Source organism: Ornithodoros turicata, chromosome 6 (genome assembly GCF_037126465.1).
Source record: "Ornithodoros turicata isolate Travis chromosome 6, ASM3712646v1, whole genome shotgun sequence".
In the NCBI taxonomy this organism is placed as follows: Eukaryota; Metazoa; Arthropoda; class Arachnida; order Ixodida; family Argasidae; genus Ornithodoros; species Ornithodoros turicata.
Window position 1 is genome coordinate 58,398,734 of NC_088206.1, and position 21,464 is coordinate 58,420,197.

A 21,464-nucleotide genomic window follows, 5' to 3' on the forward strand; every position below is an offset into this window, starting at 1 on the left:
CAGCTGAAGTGGCAGCCCCCAAGGAACGCCTTCACTGGCCCAAAGAGATGGAAATCGCTGGGGGCGAGGTCTGGACTGTAAGGGGGATGTGGCAGCAACTCCCAGCCAAGTTCCTGTAAGATGCGTGTCGTGAGCAGACCTCGGCAGTTTTGACTTTCGCTCACTCAAGTTCACTCACCACCCACACAGTTCTCGGCTTGCTCACTCACCGTCTGCTCAGCTCTCGGTTCGCTCATTCACGCTCACTCACCGTCCGCTCAGCTCTCGGCTAGCTCAGTCAAGTTCACTCACCACCCACCCTGTTCTCAGCTCGCTCGCTCATCGTCCGCTCAACTCTCGGCTCGCTCACTCACCGTCCGCTCACCTCTTGGCTCACTCACTCAAGTTCGTTCACCACCTGCCCAGTTCTCCGCTCGTTCACTCACGTTCACTGACCATCCGCTCAGCTCTCGGCTCGCTCATTCATGCTCACTCACTGCCCGCTAAGCGTCTTGCGGTCTTACGGCTGTTCCTTGTCTTCCATCACCCCAGTGTGCAGTGGCGTAGCCAGACCACCAAGGTAGGGGGGGCTCTATACGAAAACCCGCCCCACTCCCTCCCCCCCGCTGATCCTGGGTGCGACAACACACAATACTTGTGCACACTGCAGCATGCGGTTGGGAAAAAAAAAACGAAAATAATTGATTTGGACATTTACAATACGATTATACTGTGATGTCACGAGATTGGAAGGATTTTGAAAAGCTCGTGCTTTGGAAACCATTCAAGTGTGCCGCTTAGATACACGCCATGAACTGTAAGAACTTTCGCGATCGTCACACTGGTCCCCCCATATATTATTTTCTCCTCGGATTTGCATGGGTCGGTCAGTGGCAGGTAGGGGGGGCTCGGGCCCCCCCTAGCACCCCCGTGGCTACGCCACTGCCCGTGTGTCAACCGAGTGGATGAACACGAAATTGCCAGCTGGATAGCTGATCCAAAGAAAGCATTGGTGCACTGCTCCGCGCAAGAAATATGTAAACCGAAACCAATTAATTAAAATCACTAAGTGTCGACGCAGTTTTTTTCTTGCAATATTTTTCGCTGAAGGTCCCGATGCGTAAAACAGGTTCCGTAAGCGTGCGAAGTAAAATTTAGGATGTTTATTTAATTAGTGAGCGTATGCAAATAGGCCGCTCACTACTCAGTTCACAGCCCCACTGGCCACTCAGCTCCAGACTCGCGCACTCACGCTCAGTCACTGGCCGCTCAACTCTCGAATCGCGCGCTCACCTTCACTCAGTGCGCACTCATGCTCACTCACTCACTACCCCCTCAGCTCTTGGCTCACTCACACTCAGTCACTACCCATTCACTTCTCGGCCCGCTCACTCACAAATCGCTCAGCTCTCGGCCTGATCACTCACGCTCACTCACCGCCCGTTCAATTCACGGCTCGCTCACTCGGGTTCACACATGGTCCGCTCAGCTCACGGCTCGCTCACTCAGACTCACTCACCGCCTACTCAGCTCTCGGAGCGCTCACTCACGCTCAGTTCATTAGGCAAATTGAGCTTGAGTGAGCATGAGTGAGCGCGCTCATGAGTGAGTTTTGCCGAGGCCTGGTCGTGAGATGCGCGGTATGCGGGCGTGCATTGTCCTGTAGGAGGAGGGCTCCTTTGGTGATGAGGCCCGGCCGCTTTTGCTTCAGCGCCTTATGCACATACCTGGGAACCTGGCAGCAATATGCACTGTTGATGGTGGTACCACTAGGCAGAAAATCAACATGAACAACGCCAGCCTTGACCCAGAAAACCGTGGCCATGACCCTACCCGCAGACGGGGTGCTTCGGAACTTCTTGGGAGCTGGCGAGCCCGGATGCTTCCACTGTTTCGATGCGCGTTTAGACTCAGGAGTGAAATGGTGCATCCACGTTTCATCGCACGTGATGTTCCGATCAAGGAACTGCTGTCCTTGAGTGTCGAAAGTGTTGGGAGATTTCCAATCTTCTCTGCCGGTCAAACACGGAGAGCTGCCTCGGGACCCAGCGGGCTTTCCGAAACTGGAGGTGTTCATGAATGAGTATTCAATGTTCCTACAGAAAGGTCAGTCTTTCGAGCCAGTTTCAGACATGTTTATCCGTCGGTCCTTGAGGAGCAGGCGCTCCACAAGTTGGATGTTCTCGAACTCTGACACTGGGCTCTGAGCTGCCCCGGCTGAGACCGTCCTGCACTGACGTACGGCCGTCTCAGAACCGTTTGCACCACTCAAACGTTTTGCTGCGGCTAAGTGTATCGTGGCCATACTGAGCCTGAAGCCCTCTGTGAATTTCAGATGACTTCACGCCTTCATTCACGAGAAACTTCAGGACAACTCGCTGTTCGATGTGCGCGCTCACCTCGTTGTCGGTCATCTTGTTCAGCACGCGTCTTCTGTTTTTCAACATGTTTCACCATGTTTGTCGACATGGTGAACGCGGAGGCCTGTCGCGTGTGAAAATGACAAAAAAGAAGTAACGCGAGCCATTTGTACACTCAGGAGACAGAAAGTCCCGGTTTGACTTGAACACCCCTCTTAGCTTTTATCCATGATACCACACCTACTTAAGCCTCTATGTGGAGGCAAGTAGTATTTCCAAATCAGTCAATAAATAAAAATGAAAATGTGCGAGAACGTTTATGAGCCATTTCTTAACATGCGAATACTGTGGACGAGCGAGGAGGCGAAACCAGAACCGAGATCATGAGGCGCGTCAGCGTTGGCGACATCAACAATCCACTGTAATCCGGACGCGTGCAGGTAAGTATCCAGTAGAAGACGTTTTTGGACTTCACGGCACGGAGGCACTGGAAAATTCGAAGCATGTTTTATCACGTAAGTGCCGCTGATCTCAAGAATAAGAGTATTTTCGTTAGTGGCGTATGAAGTGGGAGGCGAAGGAAAGGTGGTAGTCATGTGATGTTACTTGCTGTGATTACTTTGTGGCTGGGTGACAACTGCGTGTCGAGATAGTGCAGCTGCACAGAAAGAAACTGCCGCTGTTCTACATCAGTCAAAATAGATTAACACATTTGCAGTTTGGTACAACACATACCACGTTTTCAAAATGCCAACTGAAGTGAAGTCCGCATCCGAAGTTGTGTAGAACTTTCATGAGAAGCTGTGTAGCCGCATCTGAGGACGCGTGCCGTAAAAAGCATGGTGAGCAAATTTTGTATTCATATTTTTTACAGATATCCCTGGAACATGAAATCCTACTTCATCCGAGGTACTTTGGACCGCAACTTTTGGAAACAGTGAAACAGAAACTGTTCACTGAGGTCGAAGGAACTTGCACTGGCAAGTAAGTTGGCTAAAGTTATCAGATCGGGTAGTAGCACAGTAAAACAGTAAAAGAAACTAAGTTGAGCATTGAGAGTATATTGGTTAGCGATGCTGTATGGGCATGCTTTCCTGTTGCGTTTGAAGTGGCTGGCTGCAAACTACAAAAGCCTTAAAGAAGAAGGAGCTAGCATTTCGGACAGTGAGGTTCTGTTCTTTTTTTGAAGTCACGTGATAACATAACTTTCATTCATGCAGGTACGGTTTTGTCATAGCAGTGACAACCATCGACAACATTGGGGCTGGTCTGATCCAACCCGGACGGGGCTTTGTTGTGTACCCTGTCAAATATAAGGCTATAGTGTTCCGACCATTCAAGGGAGAAGTTCTAGATGCTATAGTGACGCAAGTAAACAAGGTAAGGGCAAGTGACTTCACTTCATAAGTCATTCATAAAACTTCCATTTCAGGTTGGGCTTTTCACTGAGATTGGGCCATTGTCTTGCTTCATCTCAAGACACGTAAGAAACGTTCTGCTGGAGATATAAAGCAAAAACCTAAAATGAACATCTGTGGAACACTTGTTGTTACGGCATTACGTCCTTTTTACAGCTACAAATGTATACTTGTGTGGTTTGAAGCATTTTCATAGAGATATCAAAAACAGTGTGACTTTAAGACACCTGGAATGCCCATGTTGTTGTTGCAAATGGACCCTTTTCACATACACATTGTATCTTAGCGGCTCTCCAGCAAACCACGCTCAAAGGCAGCACAAAGGATCAAAACCGGTTCGGAGGGGGACCGATGAGCTCGCGCTGTTCGTGCGGTTTACCCGCTGGTTCCCACTTCTGTCGGCCCCATGCTGCGCCATCTGATGAAGACGGAGATAACCCTCTTCAGTGCCTCAAGCTCATGTGCATTAGTGATTGTGAAAAAGGTCCATTGACCAAGCTGTGTTACGTGTTGCACAAGTGTTTATACCACGACCTACTAGATTATAGCCACCATGTCATAGGCACCCCTTCCCAGTGCCGCATTTGGAAGCTAGCAGTGGCGCTACTCATCGGCCCGGTTATTGCTTCCTCAATTTCCACAATACTTTGTATTTCACCTTTACCTTAGTATTGTTGTACAAGCGGTGGATGTCCCACAGAAGATGCTTTTACCTAAAGTTCATTATCATCATCATTCTACGCGTTTGCATAGGAGCTGTTGCTGTCGTGTGCTACGGTAGTTGTATGTCCGCTTTTGCACATTCAAAATTCAAATTTCCATTGTCCAATGATGATGTACATCTCGCGGGCCGATGAGTGGCACCTCTAGCGGATCATGCTTACGGACTCCTCGTAGGGGTTTCTGATTATGACGTGGTCGTTATAATCTAGTAGGTCATGGTTTATACATAGAGCCTGAAGTTTTAGGGTTTAACCTGATTCTTCCCCAAATTTGCACACCCAATTGAAGGTTGCCTCTTTAGGGTGAAACCTGTTTTTTTATCCAGCAAATTGCCCTCACTGGGATGTCTGTAGGAACGCACTAACTTACTTGTTTGGCAGCAAATCCAGTTACATCACAGTGTGTACCAAACCACTACAGTTAGTTTGAGTAACTGAGCCCGATTTCTCCCCGAATTTAGCATACTGGAAGTTTTCTTACCCCAATTTGCATAAATTTAGTGCACATGTTTATTTACCCGATTTTTACCCCCAAATTTAGAAAAAGCTATTTCCCGAAAACTTCAGGCTCTTATTTATACCTCGAGGCTGCTGAGCCTCACCAGTCAGCTTACTGGCACATTTGCCTTTCTGATCCATGTTGTTTTGGGATGTACATTTGCAGTCTATTCCTTCGGATATGCAGTTCGACCCCAATTCGAACCCACCATGCTACAGGACTCAGGATGAGGTAATGCACTCGTAAATATGACACTGTTGTAACGGTGATGTCATGTTTGTCTTAATACTCAACAGTTGACAGTTCACTTATTTATCATTATTTTGTGTGCTATTTTCCCGCAGGATGTTGTTATACAGCAGGACGACGAAATACGATTGAAGATCGTGGGTACGAGAGTAGATGCGTCTGACATAGTAGGTGTTCGATTATATTATTAATATCTTATATCGAGAAATCACCCATCAAAGTTACCGTGTGAAAAATGGAACTAAGTTAATAACGAAGTTTTTCAGCCTGAAATGTAACTCGCAGTTACGGAGTTACTTAAAAAAAAAAGAACGAGTTACTTCAAAGTTACTTTGGACACAAAATAGCACTACACAGGTGCAGCGTTCTTGAGTTGCCTCTTGAGTTAGACCTTGAGTTGCCTGCGGAGGAGTGCAACACGCTTAGATTGTTTTCGTTTATGTCCAACAATTTGAACGCTTTGCATCTTACTCCCTGTGGGCACACAAGGGTTCAGCTTCATTTCAGTGGCAGTGGCTCTACTTCCTGAATAGAATACTGTAATTGATTGACAATCACATTTTATGGCATAAAATGCCATGAAAGAATCTGAGAGAAAGCAAGAAAATATGTCGATGTAAGTGAAAAGCGCATTAAAAGTAACTTGGAACTTGGCTTAAGTTACTTTGGCAAAGCTACCTGAAAAAGAAGCGAGTTCCTCTGAAAGTTACCACGGTGCAAAAGTACCATGTTAAGCTACAAGTTACCAAAAAAAAGGAACTTAGTTACACTAACGAGTTACCTCGAACTCTGATTAATATCATATTTAATATTATTACTTTAATAAAAATATGTCTTGTATGGTTCACGTCAATAATGCTCTTCTGCTATCATGATCCCAAATAACAATTTGCACCTTCATTTTCGCAGTTTGCTATTGGAACACTTATGGACGACTATCTAGGTAAGCCAAGTAGTGTCGTTATGCATATGTTGGGCATCCATTCTCGCTTAGATTGTGTGTGGGACGGCGGAAGACCTCTGACCCCAAATCGCCTTACCGAATGATTTAACAAGGAATAGCAAGCTGTCCTTTCTGACTGACTTTTCCTGTGAAAATAAATCGATTCCCCCCCCTCCCCCCCTTTGCTTAGATCTTTCTTTTACTCATTTTTGTATTTTTTTTCTCACTTCAGGTCTCAGCTGAAAGAGAAGCAAGTGTACAATCATCACATGTCATTGTATATGCCATATTGCTGTATTTCCTTTTGTGCATAGTAAACTGTTGGTGTATAAATGTATTTGTTTTACTAGTGAAAGTTATCGGTAACTCTGGAGTGTGTGCAAGATTTCTGCATTCGTCTGTCGTTACAACTTCTAATGAGGGTGTGCCTTGCTAGGATTTTTGCTAGAATTGTGCTGGAACATTTTTTTCCTTTATATATCTATTTTGCATGGTTTGGGAGGGGGGTATGCTGAAAGATTTTGCTATATTCTATGTGAAATAAAAAAAGCTTTGGTTTTTTCTTTTCAGAAATATTTTTTCTTTTTAAATCATGTTTTGCGTACTTGTGTTCCAGTTTACTTATGCAAACTGCCTTTAGTTAATACGGTTGCAAAAAGCTGATACAAATCAATTATTCTGAATGTCATCGATTGTACGGAGCATTTTCGGCTCTGTTTATATCGAGCTCGTTTGAGGAAGAAAAGTCAATAACGCTCGAGGATTGATCTGAACGTAAACATTTGCTATTCTGGGGCTCTCGGTTTCGTAATTGAATGAAGTCAAGTATGCGAAAGGCATTGTCATCGACATCGCATGCGGACCCGCCACTGATCTCTATGTATAAAGGCTGGATCGCGCATGGGAGAGGGGCACGTGGGGGAGAGGCACGCATTCGGGCCGCCATGTTGGGAGGCCCTAAAGCGCTTTGTGCGCCCATAGAAAACAATGGGAGGCAACAGAGATTGTGAGTATTTATTGCGCTGCAGGCGTTGATCGTTGTTTGTCGTTATACAATTTTGTAAGGTGCCAGTATACTGATGTATCCTAACAGTGTTTCACAGGTGTCCTGCCGTTCGATTCTTAATTACGTGATGTTTTGCATTCCGAAACTAGACCGTCACTGCAGTGTAGCGCTGGGGATTGTACTACAGCGCGTTTCCCAGCCAATATTTCAATAAGAAACGATGTGAGATTAACAACAACCATGTATATAATCTCCCGTGCTGCGTTCTGGACAAAAATTGTTCCACAAAGAACGGTCCCAGAAAGGATATACCCGCATGGTAGAAAAAAACCGCCCCGTAGAATCACAGCCGTTGTTTCAGACAGGCGTATGCGTTTAGTGTGATTTATATCAAGCAAGAAAGAGTTTTTTAGTGAACGACAGTGGTGTCTTCGACGTAATGCCTCGCAAATATGAACACACCGAAGCATCTTAAACAATTACTTCACGCAATTAGATCACGCTTAGGCCAGTTAATCTAGGCATTGATGTAAACTTAATCAAGTTACTTAGTAAGTGGTAACACCACCTTGAGACACAAGACTTATCTCCTTTTGAAGTACCGCACTTTTCTTTTTCTTCCTTCACTTGCTCTGATTATTTGCAGGTGAAATTGAATGTCCTTCACGCGTACTCACATGCTTTTGCTGAATAGAACTGCAGCGTGAACGAAGCTGCGTAGGGACGAGGGCCTGCCATCCACTGCTGACTGTGTCATGCTTGTTATGTGGAGCACGTTGCAAAAAATGCAGCTGCACATCTGAAACTCATTATCATCGTCATCTAAAAGGGAGTGTGGTAGCAGTGCCGTGAAACCAGGCACGATTTCTGAAGATCTTCTGTGACACTTTCCGCAGTTTGCATACTTTTCTGCAGCGTCAGTCTCTCATAGGAGTTACTTTGCATTAACAGTGACTGCCATCTTACATTTTAATGTGTGAGGGCTCTCTTGCACTACACATGTACGGTTTCCAAACTGCAACATGACGATTTAGAGCTTGAAACGGGAGCCCTGGTGTACCCTGTCTATGAAATGATACCAACTGAATCATGTCAAACGTGATGTTTAATGGAAGATGGCTTTCTTGGTTGTGCATTCTGCGTGACAAAGATGTAACACGATATGCTTTTGTAAAGAAGATAAGTGATGTTATGCTCTATGAATAAAGAGAATATACATTTTTCAAGTTCAACATTTATTCTGGCATATATCAAGCATCACAATGAATGTGCAGGGAAGTGACAAAACAATACATTTATTGTTTTGTGACCTCCCTGCAATGACAATATATATCTCAGGAATGACAATGTACAGGTACACTATGCAAATTTGTTGCACCCAATTTTCATACATGCTGAATTGCTTAATGCAAACAACACTTTGTTAATTTCAAGCTTTTTGCTCCCATCTAAGATATTCCTACCCTGAAGGAACTGCCACTTCGACACCATAAAATATTCAGTAGGTTTCACTCTGGCAGGCCCTGCCACTGCAAATTTCCTGAATTGAAATCCTTCAAACTGTGTCATAATCTTAAATACGTCAGTATTTCTGCAAGTAGTTGACATGCTGGAGGACACTCTTCCTGCAGCTAAGGCAACTACAGAGAGTTCCAAGAGGCATATTATGCACTCAAACTGTATTTGCCGGCGGGTAAAATGCAAGTGTGTTCGATTGAACCTCGGAAGAGCGATCAAACAACTTGCACCCAGTGCTGGTTTTGGGCAAAAAAACACTTCATAATTGTCAAATAAATGTACAGAATGGACGCCTATTTATTCCTTGATAAAGAATGACTCACCTGTAGAAATTTCGGCCCTGTATCCTTCCCGGTACGGTTGGTACGACCGTAATTGCAAGAAGTTGCCATGATCGCTGCGGCGACTGTTTTGGGTACAGTAAGATGGCGGCCGGTTGCCGCACGCTCGCGCTCCCTATCCGCGATCCAGCCTTTTACAATCGAGATCAGTGGGACCCGCAGGGTTTTTTTTTTTCCTGCGGTGGACACGGTTGCCGTCTGAAAGCCAGGTTTGTGTTACTCTTCCTTTTTGTAATCAGTCATCCTGCTGTTTACATACCCAGTACCCATAGCAGTCCACTTGTTTGTTTATACAATACATAACTGACTGGCTCACGACAGCATAACTTGCAGTCTCCTTCGCGCCAGCTAGTGCGCGGGTATCGCACAAACGCTGCCTTTTCGTTCTCGTCTGTAACGCTGTGAGTTTTACATTTATCTTGCATTTGATTGTGATAAGAATAATGAGCATCGTGTTTCACAGCACGGTTTCCTGAACGTGTATCCTACCGACCTTCGGAACCCATGAGACAGCAGCGTTTAAAATTCTTTAAATTTTACGCTGTACTGCGTCCTACAAGACTGGGCGGTGGATTGATGTTGCAGACATAATTACCACTTCACAGAAGGAAGAATGGAATCCAAATTGACATACAAAACGTGTAAAGACTGTTAAATATCCTGAGAATGTCACAGGCTGCTGCAGTGATGCTACCGCGCACTTTCCTAATGAAACACAGTTACGAAGCAACGTTTGCTAGGACACGCGTTAACTTTTAATATTTTTAATTAAAGCGCATGACACATATTTTCATATTGCACTGAACTTTATGTACTACATATACCGTCATACATCAGCACCCTGGTTCATGAAGGTCACAATGAGCAAGAAGACACGCTCTGTGGGATGCACATATAATTTGCATCGTTACCTGAATACACTCACATAGATATTGCATCATAAACTGCATGTACAGTCGTACTACTTCATGGCCCAGTGGTCCCAATCTTGAAAGAACTTGAGAGTGGTACAGTTACTTCATTATGCGATTATACCAAAACAGAACCTGAGCACACAAAATAAAAGAGGCAGTTATTTCAATCAACCATTGAATAAAATTAAAAATTGGTCGGTTTGGTACCTCATTCTTAAAATCTATAAAATGCCCCCTGTGCTGGGGAACGAAAAGGACAGGCAACACGAAGGCACTGAACTGACAAACAGTTTATTTGACAGCACTCTTTGCTATGCTAGAGACGGAAACTGGGGGAGCTGCGCAGACAACTGACCTATTTGCATTGCGTATTAAACTTTTGAAACTTGTTACTATAAGTTGTTTGCCCCTTGATAAAAATTCCTCATACTTTGTAATCCTAACTATCCCAATCACTGATTAGCTACAGAGTAAGATTTGATATATTTTGCACAGTGTAGCAAAAACAAAGCGAGGTCCTTATATTCAGGATAACACTGAACTGAGCAGCTAAAGAACGTTGCAGCTCTTGCGAAAACTGTGGTTTATTATAAGATTTTTATCTATGTCTATGTATTTTTGGCAGTGTTAACAGACAAGGTTTCCACGTTGAAATGGCATTGGCGCAGGCAAGACGGTGGATGAACGCCAGAATGAAAATGTTTATCACAAACTTTCGTCTGACATTAACAAATAAGGTTTCCTTGTTTCCGCCTGCTCAGTATAACCCATTTTCGTTCTGTAGTTCTGGGCGGACACAACCCAAGCTGTGGGGCTTCCACCAATGGGATTAGCCGACCCGGGTTGTATTCCTGTGCACTGATGTTCACATCAATTTGGAGCTTTGCCCTACTTTGTAAGTAGCTCTTTGTTCGCCTTCCGTTCATATGTTTTGAGAATTCTGCGCTGCCCTGTATAGAAGCACACCGTGAAAGTGGAGTGTTAGCAAAATATGTGACTTGTGCTGATCTTGACCTGCTAAAAAATTTTGGTAAACTTTACCATTTGGTGTGATCTTTATTTGTCTCCCTACCCCCATGGCACAGAGCTTTATAAAGGGGAATGGATTTAACGGTGGGCTTAAGGTAGTAAGATAATGTTAGAGTGATGTAACACAGAAGTTTCACCATATTTAGAAATGGTACTTTTGAATTCATTGATACGTGAAAGCAGTATCAAACAACCAGGTAGGGAGTGAGTTGAGGGGAGGTGCGCAGACAAAAAGAATCTTCAAGTCAGGCAGCAGAACAAAGTGGAATTTGGACTTCGTGGCTGTGGTTAGTTCGATTAGAGCTACTATGGTGCCTTGCCACCCTATGTGAATGCAATAAAACATCTTTATAGTGGAGTCGTTCGAACTTCCAGAAAACTTCACTATATCAGTAGTCCACGGTTGGGGAATGCCAACACATTGGGACTGCAGGTTTTGCTTCACTACATCCATATGTTCACTGTATGCAGGTTCACTATACAGGGTGTCCCAGAAAACGTGTCATTGAATTATAATAAAAAAACTACACCACCTAGAGTCATGCGGTCAATGGCATTTGTTCTTACTGGGTTTTTGCCACCTCCTCGTGTGAATGTCGTGTAACGTAAATTTAATTATGTAAATTTTTGCGAGCTAAAGTCGGAAATTTGCCTAGTAAAGGTCACTTTTTTACCCCACCAATGTAAGAGCGTGTCTAATTTAGTCAAATAATGATAATTGACAGGGATATCCAGACGCTATCCCATCGGAAAAAATAGCCGAACATCATGCTCTATGGAGGTCGCACAGAATAGCGCACAATGAATTTTTCAGCGCAATCTTTGTCAGTACGATGAAAGGAGGTTGGAAACCCAGCCCTCCCCGACATCGCGGAAAGAGATAAAACAGGCACGGCTTATCACATCCGACTTTCGCTGGGATAATGCTTTCCCTTTCCCAATTTTAGGAACTGTTACTTTTTCTACTATCACTCTGTGGGCTGGCTTCGGGAACCTCCTTTCGTCGCACTGCGAGCGATTGCGCTCAAAAAGTCATAGCGCGCTATGGTCCGGTGCTCCGAAAAGCATGATATTCGGCTATTTTTTCCGATGGGATAGCTCGTGAGTATCACTGTGAATTATCATGAATCTGAGTGAATTCGGCACGCTCTTCATATTGGTGGGGTAAAAAAGTGACCTTTACTTGACAAATTTCCGAGTTCAGTTCGCAAATATTTATATAAATAACCTTGGAGTACATGACATTCACATTAGGAGGTGGCAAAAACCTAATAAGAACAAATGCTGTTGACCGCATGATTCTAGGTGGCGTAGTTTTTTTATTATAATTCAATGACACGTTTTCTGGGACACCCTGTATATAGGCTCTACTGTATTTTGCTAGATAAGATAAGGATAGTTATGACTGAAATACTGACATGGCAATTATTTTCTTCTTTTCTAATCTGTGCAGGAGCGGCATGACAAAAGCCTATGACTTCAACTGGCAACGCCCTGTGCCAGAGCCACTCCTCAAAGGGTGTGTCTTCGATCGTTGGGAGGAAGTGAGTTGGCTGCATGTTTTGGCATTGGGAGGGCACTGTGTACGCAGTGACTGGCAAAATTGCACATAGAGTTCCTCAAGCATATAGCATGTTATCGATAAGTTTGCACCATTATAGTGGATATTCCTTAAAGTCGAGTCTGTGCTCAAATCAAAGTTTATCTAATCACATGCTGTATTGTGATGCTCAAAGTCACTGTGAAAAATATCTTAATTAAATTTGTAACCAATCATTTCTGATCAGATTTGATAGTGCTGCCATGACGTTGCTGTTGACAACGTCCAGCTCCTGTTCCGGCAAGCAATCACGCCTCTGATTCCAGACAAGACCTACCGATTACGTTTTATCACACTGTAACAGTAGAAACTTTTGCAGGGACTTAATTTTCGCAAATTTTGCAATGGAACTTGCTGCTATTTTCACAGCCCAAAATGAAAACTTGGGGTTGCTGAGCGACAAAAATCACGTACAAAGAAGCCTACAACCGGCTCAAAACTAACACAACCGAATTAACGCAATAGCTGCAAGGAGGAAATACTTCGCGCACTTGCATTGCAGTTTTTCTTTTGTTTTGTTCGGTTTTGGTTTCGAACTTGTTTGGCAATGCAGCTCAATGCGCTGTCTAAATCATAGTTCCGATCTCTCACAACAGACATTACATCTGAACCGTTTCACGAACCGCTAACCGCCTAAGTTTATTTCGGTTCAATTCCGGTTCAGTTCAACACGAGAAAAAAAATTTTGGTTCGGTTCAGTTCCGGTTCAGTGAAAAAATACGGGTTTTTAGCATTTTTCGGTTTGGGTTCAGTTTTGGTTTCGATCCCTGACTGTATCAGTTGGCATTGCAGATACAGTGAAACCCGTGTATAACGATATTGGCGGTAATCGCGAATTCCATCGTTATACGGGATACATCGTTAAACGAAGGTTGACTTAAATAGTGCGTCCCCAAAAGGTCACGCGCCACCCCGCATGTAGCACAAGAAAACGAAACATATGTTTAAAAAACGCGAAGCTGTGTGACATCACACTGGCTTGAGAAAACAGTTACCAGAACTCGTGGAAGGAACCAGGGAACATATTAGGACAACTACGAGCAACATTACACGTCACCATTCCGCAAGGCGGCTTCGCCTAACGCCTGCGTGCTTTTGGAGAAGCCCGCTTTAGAACACTGTCATGCGACGCGCTGGTGGGAAGCACATGCTAGGCATTTTGAATGCTAGGCGCGAATTTGAGCAGCGTTAGACAAATACGAAGACACAAAAGCGTTACCACCGACCTCTTTCACTGAAAGTGTTGGAAAATGAACAGTCGCTTCCGGTCTTCCTTGCTCAATCTTAATTTTGGTTTAATTCCTTTGATACGGATTTCTGGTTATACGAATTTTTTCTTCTACCCTGTGAGATTCGTATGATCGAGATTCTCCAGTATCTGTAGGTTACACGCACGGGAAAGCGTCCAACATTGTTGCCCAACACGAGTGCTCGGAACCATGGTCTCCATCGCTGTACGTGGGTCATTTCCCCATAGAAACTATGTATATTTTGACTGTAAAATAATAAACCATCCTCTTACGTGGGATATCGTTATCCGCGGGTTTTACTGTACATGCTTTCACAATACCAGCACGTGTGTCATTCTCACTGGATTGGAGTCCTCTATAAGCCAGCCGGCATGTAGAGGCTTCATGACACTGCCGGCAGTGTCACAAGCCTTCGATATCCCTGATCCTGTGATTTCTGCCACATATCTTATCATCCAAATTGCTTTTATTTCTTATTGAGCCTGCCAGTATGGTCTGTACTGCTCGTGTAAATTTTTTTTATCCCATCTAATCCGTCCGTTGTTAAATCCTTGCAGGAAAAGGAACAGATCGTCTATGAACCCAGTGCATTGTTTCGTGTTGATGACTACGGCTTTTTCATCTACTGGAACAGTGAAGGCAGGGTAAGGTCCCACACTTTCGTTGCTTGCTTCTAATTAGTGAGGTATGTACAGTCAAAGTCCTTTACAACGAACTCCAAGGGGCCGCAGAAAATATTTGTTGTAAAGGTGACTTTGTTAAAAAAGATCGTGCAGCGATATTGCAGTTGGCTAATTGCAGCGAATTTCTACCAAGCAAGGAACCTGACCATCTCCAATTTTTTTAGAAAAAATGTATTCTTCGTGGGACAGGAAATAATGAAAAATGTGCCTATATTTAAGCCCCAACCTTCAGCCATTATCGAAAGGGGAAAGGGGGAGAAAGAAACTGGTCGAAATGTGACACATTCGTTTCGAGCTACTTTGATGGCTTCTCAGTTGAGAACTATGCGGTTCTAAGAGCCACAATATTTTTCACCTCCTCAGTACTACATGGACAACACACTGACTTCTTCCTACCCATTTGTAACTGAAACTTTTTTGGTAAAAAAATGGCAAAGTCTCAAGAAAATGCGAAAAACGCCGTTTTTCGGAGCCTTCCCGTACCAACGCCGTTTATCGGAGAATAGTGAAACCTACACCATTCGTTTGGTCGTTGCATGCCCTGTCTGTTGATACCATTTTCATTGTTCTAGAGTTAATCTGCTAGAAGCAGATTGTAACAATCCCACAGGCAGTATCGCGATTTAGCTGTATTTCGGCCGGCGCTAGCAAAAAATGGCCAGCAATTTTTTTATATGTTGCGCAGAACCCCTTTCCTAACGCACAGAAAAAAAATTGAGATTCGTATTTGATTTTCGGTAACGCTACAATTTTTTAAAATGACAGTGTGTGCGCGAGCTGCACGCTGCCCCTAGGCAGTACTCTCCCACAGCTTGTCGGCATTACGATCGCCAAGGGCGGACGCGATTCACAGAAATCAAGTTAAAAACGCGATTAAAAAAGTCGCTGACACCATCAATACACCATTGATACAACGCGGTACATGATTGAGATGTCTCCGAAGTTGGTCGCGGAAAAAGATGTGTGGGCATTGCCTGATCCGTACCAGCGCAGTGCTCTGAAGGACAATGATTTGGCGGCAGCAACAAGCTTTTATACGGTGGATGAGCTGAACTGCACGTTCAGAACCTAAGATCAAGAGACGCCGTGCACGTTAAAGAAGGAGGCCAGAAACTCACAAAAGCTAAGAGGTACATGACTTGTTCAATCCGCGAAGCCTACAGAAAATTTTGGAACAAGTATCCTGACATAAGGCTTAGCTTGAGCAAATTTTACTCCCACAGCCCAAAGTGGGTTAGTGTTAACCCATGCTGAGAGGAATTCGTATCCACGTACTGTGCAAACTTCGAGCTCAACGCAAAGGATCATCAGCATGTGCATCTGTGACGGAAACTCCGAAAAATGTCTTTCTGGGGATTGCGAACAGTGTCCAGGTCTAGAAGCACTTACTGAAGAAAGTCTGAGCGTCCAAGGTGACCAGCAAATTGATTTCGCAATATGGGAGGATAGAGGCCTGCTCAGGAGGACATTACCTGCGCACGAGTTCATTGAAGTAATTAGAAAGTGGGTGCTCCTATATCAGCCATGACTACATCAGGAAGGTCCAGAAAGAAGCGATCCGAAAGGAGAAGTGTTCTGTAAAGCCAGGACATGTTGTATTTCATTTCGACTTTTCAGAGAATTGGACAGTTATCCTGCCCAAGGAAGTTCAGAGCTACCACTGGCCCAAAACTCAAGTTCCGATATTAAAGGGATCATGAAATGTTTTTTGCGAATCCCGAGTATTGTGCAGGAAACCGTTCTCATGATCCCTCACCATCGTACACACATAGACTTTTATCCATATTCAGTACAACGGGGGCGCAGTTATCAGAGAAGAATAGTGGGGCATGACCCGATGGATATATGCCTTCGAAGCGGGCATAGGTCATCGCCATCCAGTTCTCTCAGCCAACTGTGAACGATGAGGAAGACACACCCCGCGGGACCATGTGGGTGCATGGTTTCGGTTTGGACAACAACGACGTCGTATATCTGCCGTCGAAATCACTTGAAATATGGCTAAAGGCAAATTGTCCGCAATGGAGGAAGAGATTATGCGACACACACAGCGTCTATGGACTGTTCGGTACTCAGCAGCTCGTTAAATGTCACCGACGGAGGTATGTTCTGACGAAGAAGAAGTTCAAAGAGGAAAACATGCTCGGGTAACCATGCTGACACTCAACGGCTATATTACATTTTTTGTAAGATTCTGTGTAAACAGTTAGATACAATCTGGTCTCCAGGTCAAATTAAAACATATTTCATTGCAAAGTATGCAAGCTTGTTTGCAAATTTTGTAGTTTGCTCGCAAAAGCCTGCCCACGAATCGGCAACATGTTCTGTGTATGATGTCACGGCCAGTTGGCCTCGGAGGCGGGCCGTAGCAGCTGCCGTTCACGCCCGTGGTTAATTGGGAATATCTTTTCTATTTGGGCGATTTTCAACTTCATATTTCACAGAGTGAATGCTTTTGTACAGGGGAACCGATTAAAAATGATCGTTGGCTTGTCAAATATCCTTTCATGGTCCCTTTAACATGTGTGGCTACTACGTCAACTTCAACTCGCTGTTATGCTGTTGTGTCCAACGACACCTGGCACGACAGCGCACATTGCTTTCTCTTTTCAAGATCGAAGGACATATGAAGGACCACGGAACCCTGTATGGAAGCGCTGTATACATCTCTGATGGGGCCAGTGCACATTTCAAAAACAGATTTCAGCACTATGAGCTCGGACGCAACACAGCTGTAAAAAGGTGGCTTTTCTCAGCTCCAGGTCATGGAAAGAACGCCTGTGACGGGGTCGGAGGTGTTGTCAAACATGCTGCAACAATTTTCAGCTTGCGCTCTCCAGCAACGGAAGCTATACGAAATGCCTGTGAGTTCACTACTGCCGTGTCGAGACATGTAAAAAAATGTGCCTTTATTCCACATTCCCTCAGAAGATGTGAAAACTTTCAGGCAACAAAAAGAAGATGAGTGGAGGGATGTGCGTCCAGTGCTCGGCCTTCGTTCTCATTACGTGTGGGAAAAGGAATGTGAGGCTCTCAACAGTGTAAAGTTGAATAGAAGACTCAAGCAGATATCCCACCTTTGTAAACTAACGTTCTGATCCTGTGTTTTCCAGAGTTATACAAATTAAAAGTGCATTGCCTCGAGCCATAACCATGTTTTTAACTTGATTTCTCTGAATCGCGCCCGCCCTTGGCAACCGTAACGCCGACACACTGTGGGAGAGCACCGCTTAGGGGCAGCGTGCAGCTCGCGCGCACACCGTAATTTAAAAAAATCGTAGTGTTACCGAAAATCAAATACGAATCTCAATTTTTTTTATGTGCGTTAGGAAAGGGGTTCTGCGCAACATATAAAAAAATTGCGGCAGCTTGTTGGTGGCCATTTTTTGCTCGAGCCGGCCGAAATACAGCTAAATCACGATACCGCCTGTGGGATTGTTACAATCTGCTTCTAGCAGAATAACTCTAGAAGAATGAAAATGGTATCAACAGGCAGGGCATGCAATGCCGAAACGAATGGTGTAGGTTTCATTATTCTTCGATAAATGGCCTCAGTACTGGAAAGCTCCGAAAAACGGCCTTTTTCGCGTTTTCTTGAGGCTTTGCCATTTTTTTACGAAAAAAAGTTTCAGTTACAAATGGGTAGGAAGAAGAAAGTGTGTTGTCCATGTAGTACTGTGCAGGTGAAAAATATTGTGGCTCTTACAACCGCATAGCTCTCAATTGAGAAGCCCTCAAAGTAGCTCGAAACGATTGTGTCACTATTCGACCAGTTTCTGTCTCCCCCTTTCTCTCGGTAATGGCTGAAGGTTGGGGCTTAAATATAGGCATATTTTTCATCATTTCCCGTCCCCTGAAGAATATATTTTTTCTAAAAAAATTGGAGATGGTCACGTTCCTTGCTTGGTCAAAATTCGCTGGAATTAGCTAGTTCAAACTGACCATGATAGTCGGGATCAGGGTGTCGAACCGAACCCGAACCCGAACCGAAAACCGTACCCGAACCGTTATTTTTGCCGGAACCGAACCCGAACCCGAACCGAAATTTTCATGACACTGTTGAACCCGAACCGGAGCAGAACCGTAAAAAATAATAGCGGTAACCGGTTCGCAACAAAACGGTTCGGACATAAAAGAAGTCAGCATAAGAGTTCCTCTCTATCCCCGAACGAAGACACATTGGTATCATCATCACGCGCCTATATCATAAATTTCAGAAATGTTCACCTAGCAGTCAGACGACGACGTATAGTAAGTATACTTTCAGCGTCTTTTTAACATGTTGAAGCGCAGTTGTCCTTATGAGCGCCGCGGCTAGCGCCCCACGCACGCGGTGCGGCGTCTACTCTTCAGAGACCAGGTGCACGCGGACGAATGAAACACGAATGGAGTAGGCCAGTTATATAGCTCTACAGAACGAATATGTGATCAAATAACCGCCCAAGATTTCCCTTTACACGTGAGCAGCACAAATTAAACAAGTCAGAAACATGAGAAGTGGAGAAGGAGCGTACGCAGAACGGTGCCTCTTTGATTGGTCGTGCTTTGAAAAGTAAATGTGGTTCTGCTTATTGGTAGCGCAGTTGTGTCGTCGTGACACATTGCCGTTGTGTTGTGGATTAACAAGTACACTGCTGTGAGCTCGGACAGAGTAAGGCTTGCAGGCTTATTTTCGACATGCTTCAGTACGGTTTCAGATCGATTCACGCTGCGAAGACAGTGTGCCGGCAAGTACTGTCGTCTATGTTACGCTGTCCATCTTATTAGGCTTCCTTTAAGTGTATCTTGCTGGCACTGTGCGTGTAAAAAAATATATTTTGGGAACAGAAAGTAGCAGGACTACACCGCTTCAACAACGTGAACTCTAGTTGCAATAAGTCTTCATCCATTTCTCATTTCTCTCACTAAAGGGCTACCTCACCGCTAGAGACGTCAATGCAGACAACAGCAGTAAGCTATTAGCCACGCATTTCCTGATAAAAGCAGTTTTATGGAACATATATAACGGAAGCGTTGAACCGGTTCGCGAACCGGTTCGGGGCTGCGAACCGGTTTGCGAACCGGTTCGATTTCTGGCCTGGCCGAACCGGAACTGAACCGGAACCAAATCAAAACAACGCGAACCCGAACCCGAACCGAACCCGTATTTTTTGCGGTTCGACACCCTGGTCGGGATGCAATAGTATGTGGGTAGACTCAGGGAGAAACCTATCGCGCACGTGTGAAAACGTCTGCCGCTCCAGCTGAGACTAAAGTCCGACTGCGGAGTCGTAGGTCCTATTAAGTTTCGCATCAGTTTCCAGTATGACAACATATTTCTGGGAACGAGTTCGAATATGAACCGTGCAGAGGTTTGTTTATGGTACGCTTCATGGAGCCGATGACTGGTGTCGCCACCGTCGCGGGCGATACAGTTCTTGCTTCCGAATGTAAAGCACCATGGAGTGCGATGTAAGTAAGTGCATATGCAAGCTATGCAAGCTTATGCTAAGCTTGCATATGCTATGCTTGAGCTATGCAAGCGTAAGTGCATATGCAAGCTTATTTATGAGCATAGCAGGAGCAGGCAAGCTAGCTGATGTTGAATTGATATTAACATTGCCTTGAGTTTGAGGGGAAAACACAGGACGAGATGAACAGATAGACTCATGAACCAGCAATGAACCTTGTTATCGATCTAACACGTTCCCTTGTGCAGTTGCAGATGTTACCACCGACCTTAAAGAGGTTCGTATTACGCGCCTCATATTCACCTACGCTGAGACGCCGAAGTGTACACTTTCTTTTTACCCTGTCTCGCTTGCCTTTTTGTGTATTAAAACTTCATTGCTGGTTCGTGAGTCTAACTGTTCATCTCGTCCTGTGTTCGTCCTGTATTTTCCCCTCAAACTCAAGGCAATGTTAATATCAAGCTTATTTGGTCATTTATTTCCTTCAGGCTAGAAAAAACTCTGTGATCTTTTTTTGAACAAGTGTATTCAAAGCACTACACTTTGGGGGACACTACTCATGGGAGGACATGACCTCCGTCCGTGTCCTCCGATAATGCGATCACAAAACCCGCGGAAACCGGAAACTGCGTGCGGGTGACTCAGGTGGAGAGGGGCAAACAATGCTGCGCAACCCATTGCCACATGTTGGGAGCATTTTATTTTGAAACTTCATTGTATGGGTAGTGTGCTTCGGCAATCAGACCGCAGAATTACTTTGTTATTTCAGTAGCTTCGTTGTGAAGGATTTCATTGTAAAGGATTTCGTTATAAAGGTTTCAGTTATACATTGCGCGATATGGAGCGCTGACCGGACCATGAAAAAACATTTGTTATAACGGTCTTTTCGTTAAAAAGGCATTTGTTGTAAAGGACTTTGACTGTATAGGGCAACTGACATTGTGGCGTAGCTGGGTATCTGAAAGTGGGTTCAAATCCGACTTCTGGAACCAAGCTGAAGTACAGTAGGTTTTAAAGTATAGCTTTATTCTTCGAGTGCATACTGCAAGTTGGCTATGTTTGGAAAGTAAACTGGTAACATAAGCCTGAGCCTCAAGCTCACGGCGAGAATGCCTGTGATGATGACTCATAACAAAGGCCCCCGGTTTTCTGCTGCAGCAAATTCAAAATTCCACGGCGCCGACTTGTGAATCCCGCAATTTTCTTCGGCAAGGAGTAGTGGTGCTTCAAACGGGAAACACTTTATTTGTGCTGCTGCGTTGTCAGTCTCACGAAAGGAAGCTGCTAAACTCAGCCCACACAGGGATACTCAATGAATGAGCTAAGCTCAATGAACAGAACGATAATGCACATGCATTTCTTGGAAGGGCTGGATATATTGGCAACACCACTTTGGGTCCCTATCATTATTCAGTGAATATTTGGCTAACATAAAAAAAAAATATTCCATGAGAAGGAGTAGCTTTCTTTGAAGTGTCAACACAGTATTTTTGTTACCTCTGG

General features: G+C 44.5%; 2 protein-coding genes across 2 annotated transcripts in view; both read left to right on the top strand.

Annotated features, from left to right (window-relative positions):
• The first annotated feature begins 2,748 nt into the window (after window positions 1-2,748).
• LOC135396802 (DNA-directed RNA polymerase II subunit RPB7) lies at window positions 2,749-6,507 on the top strand. The gene is made up of 8 exons (XM_064627990.1): window positions 2,749-2,854; window positions 3,214-3,323; window positions 3,560-3,719; window positions 3,772-3,822; window positions 5,144-5,209; window positions 5,323-5,394; window positions 6,137-6,170; window positions 6,403-6,507. The coding sequence occupies exons 1-8, from the start codon at window positions 2,843-2,845 to the stop codon at window positions 6,411-6,413; spliced, it is 516 nt and encodes a 171-aa protein (XP_064484060.1). The 5' UTR covers window positions 2,749-2,842; the 3' UTR covers window positions 6,414-6,507.
• Window positions 6,508-9,164: 2,657 nt separating this feature from the next.
• The window catches only part of LOC135396803 (1-phosphatidylinositol 4,5-bisphosphate phosphodiesterase-like), a 53,138-nt gene continuing 40,838 nt past the window's right edge, over window positions 9,165-21,464 (top strand). The window contains exons 1-4 of the mRNA XM_064627991.1: window positions 9,165-9,244; window positions 10,734-10,844; window positions 12,432-12,522; window positions 14,386-14,472. Of these exons, the coding sequence (XP_064484061.1) occupies window positions 12,439-12,522; window positions 14,386-14,472 (171 nt within the window). The 5' untranslated portion in view covers window positions 9,165-9,244; window positions 10,734-10,844; window positions 12,432-12,438. The remainder of the gene's footprint in view (window positions 9,245-10,733; window positions 10,845-12,431; window positions 12,523-14,385; window positions 14,473-21,464) is intronic.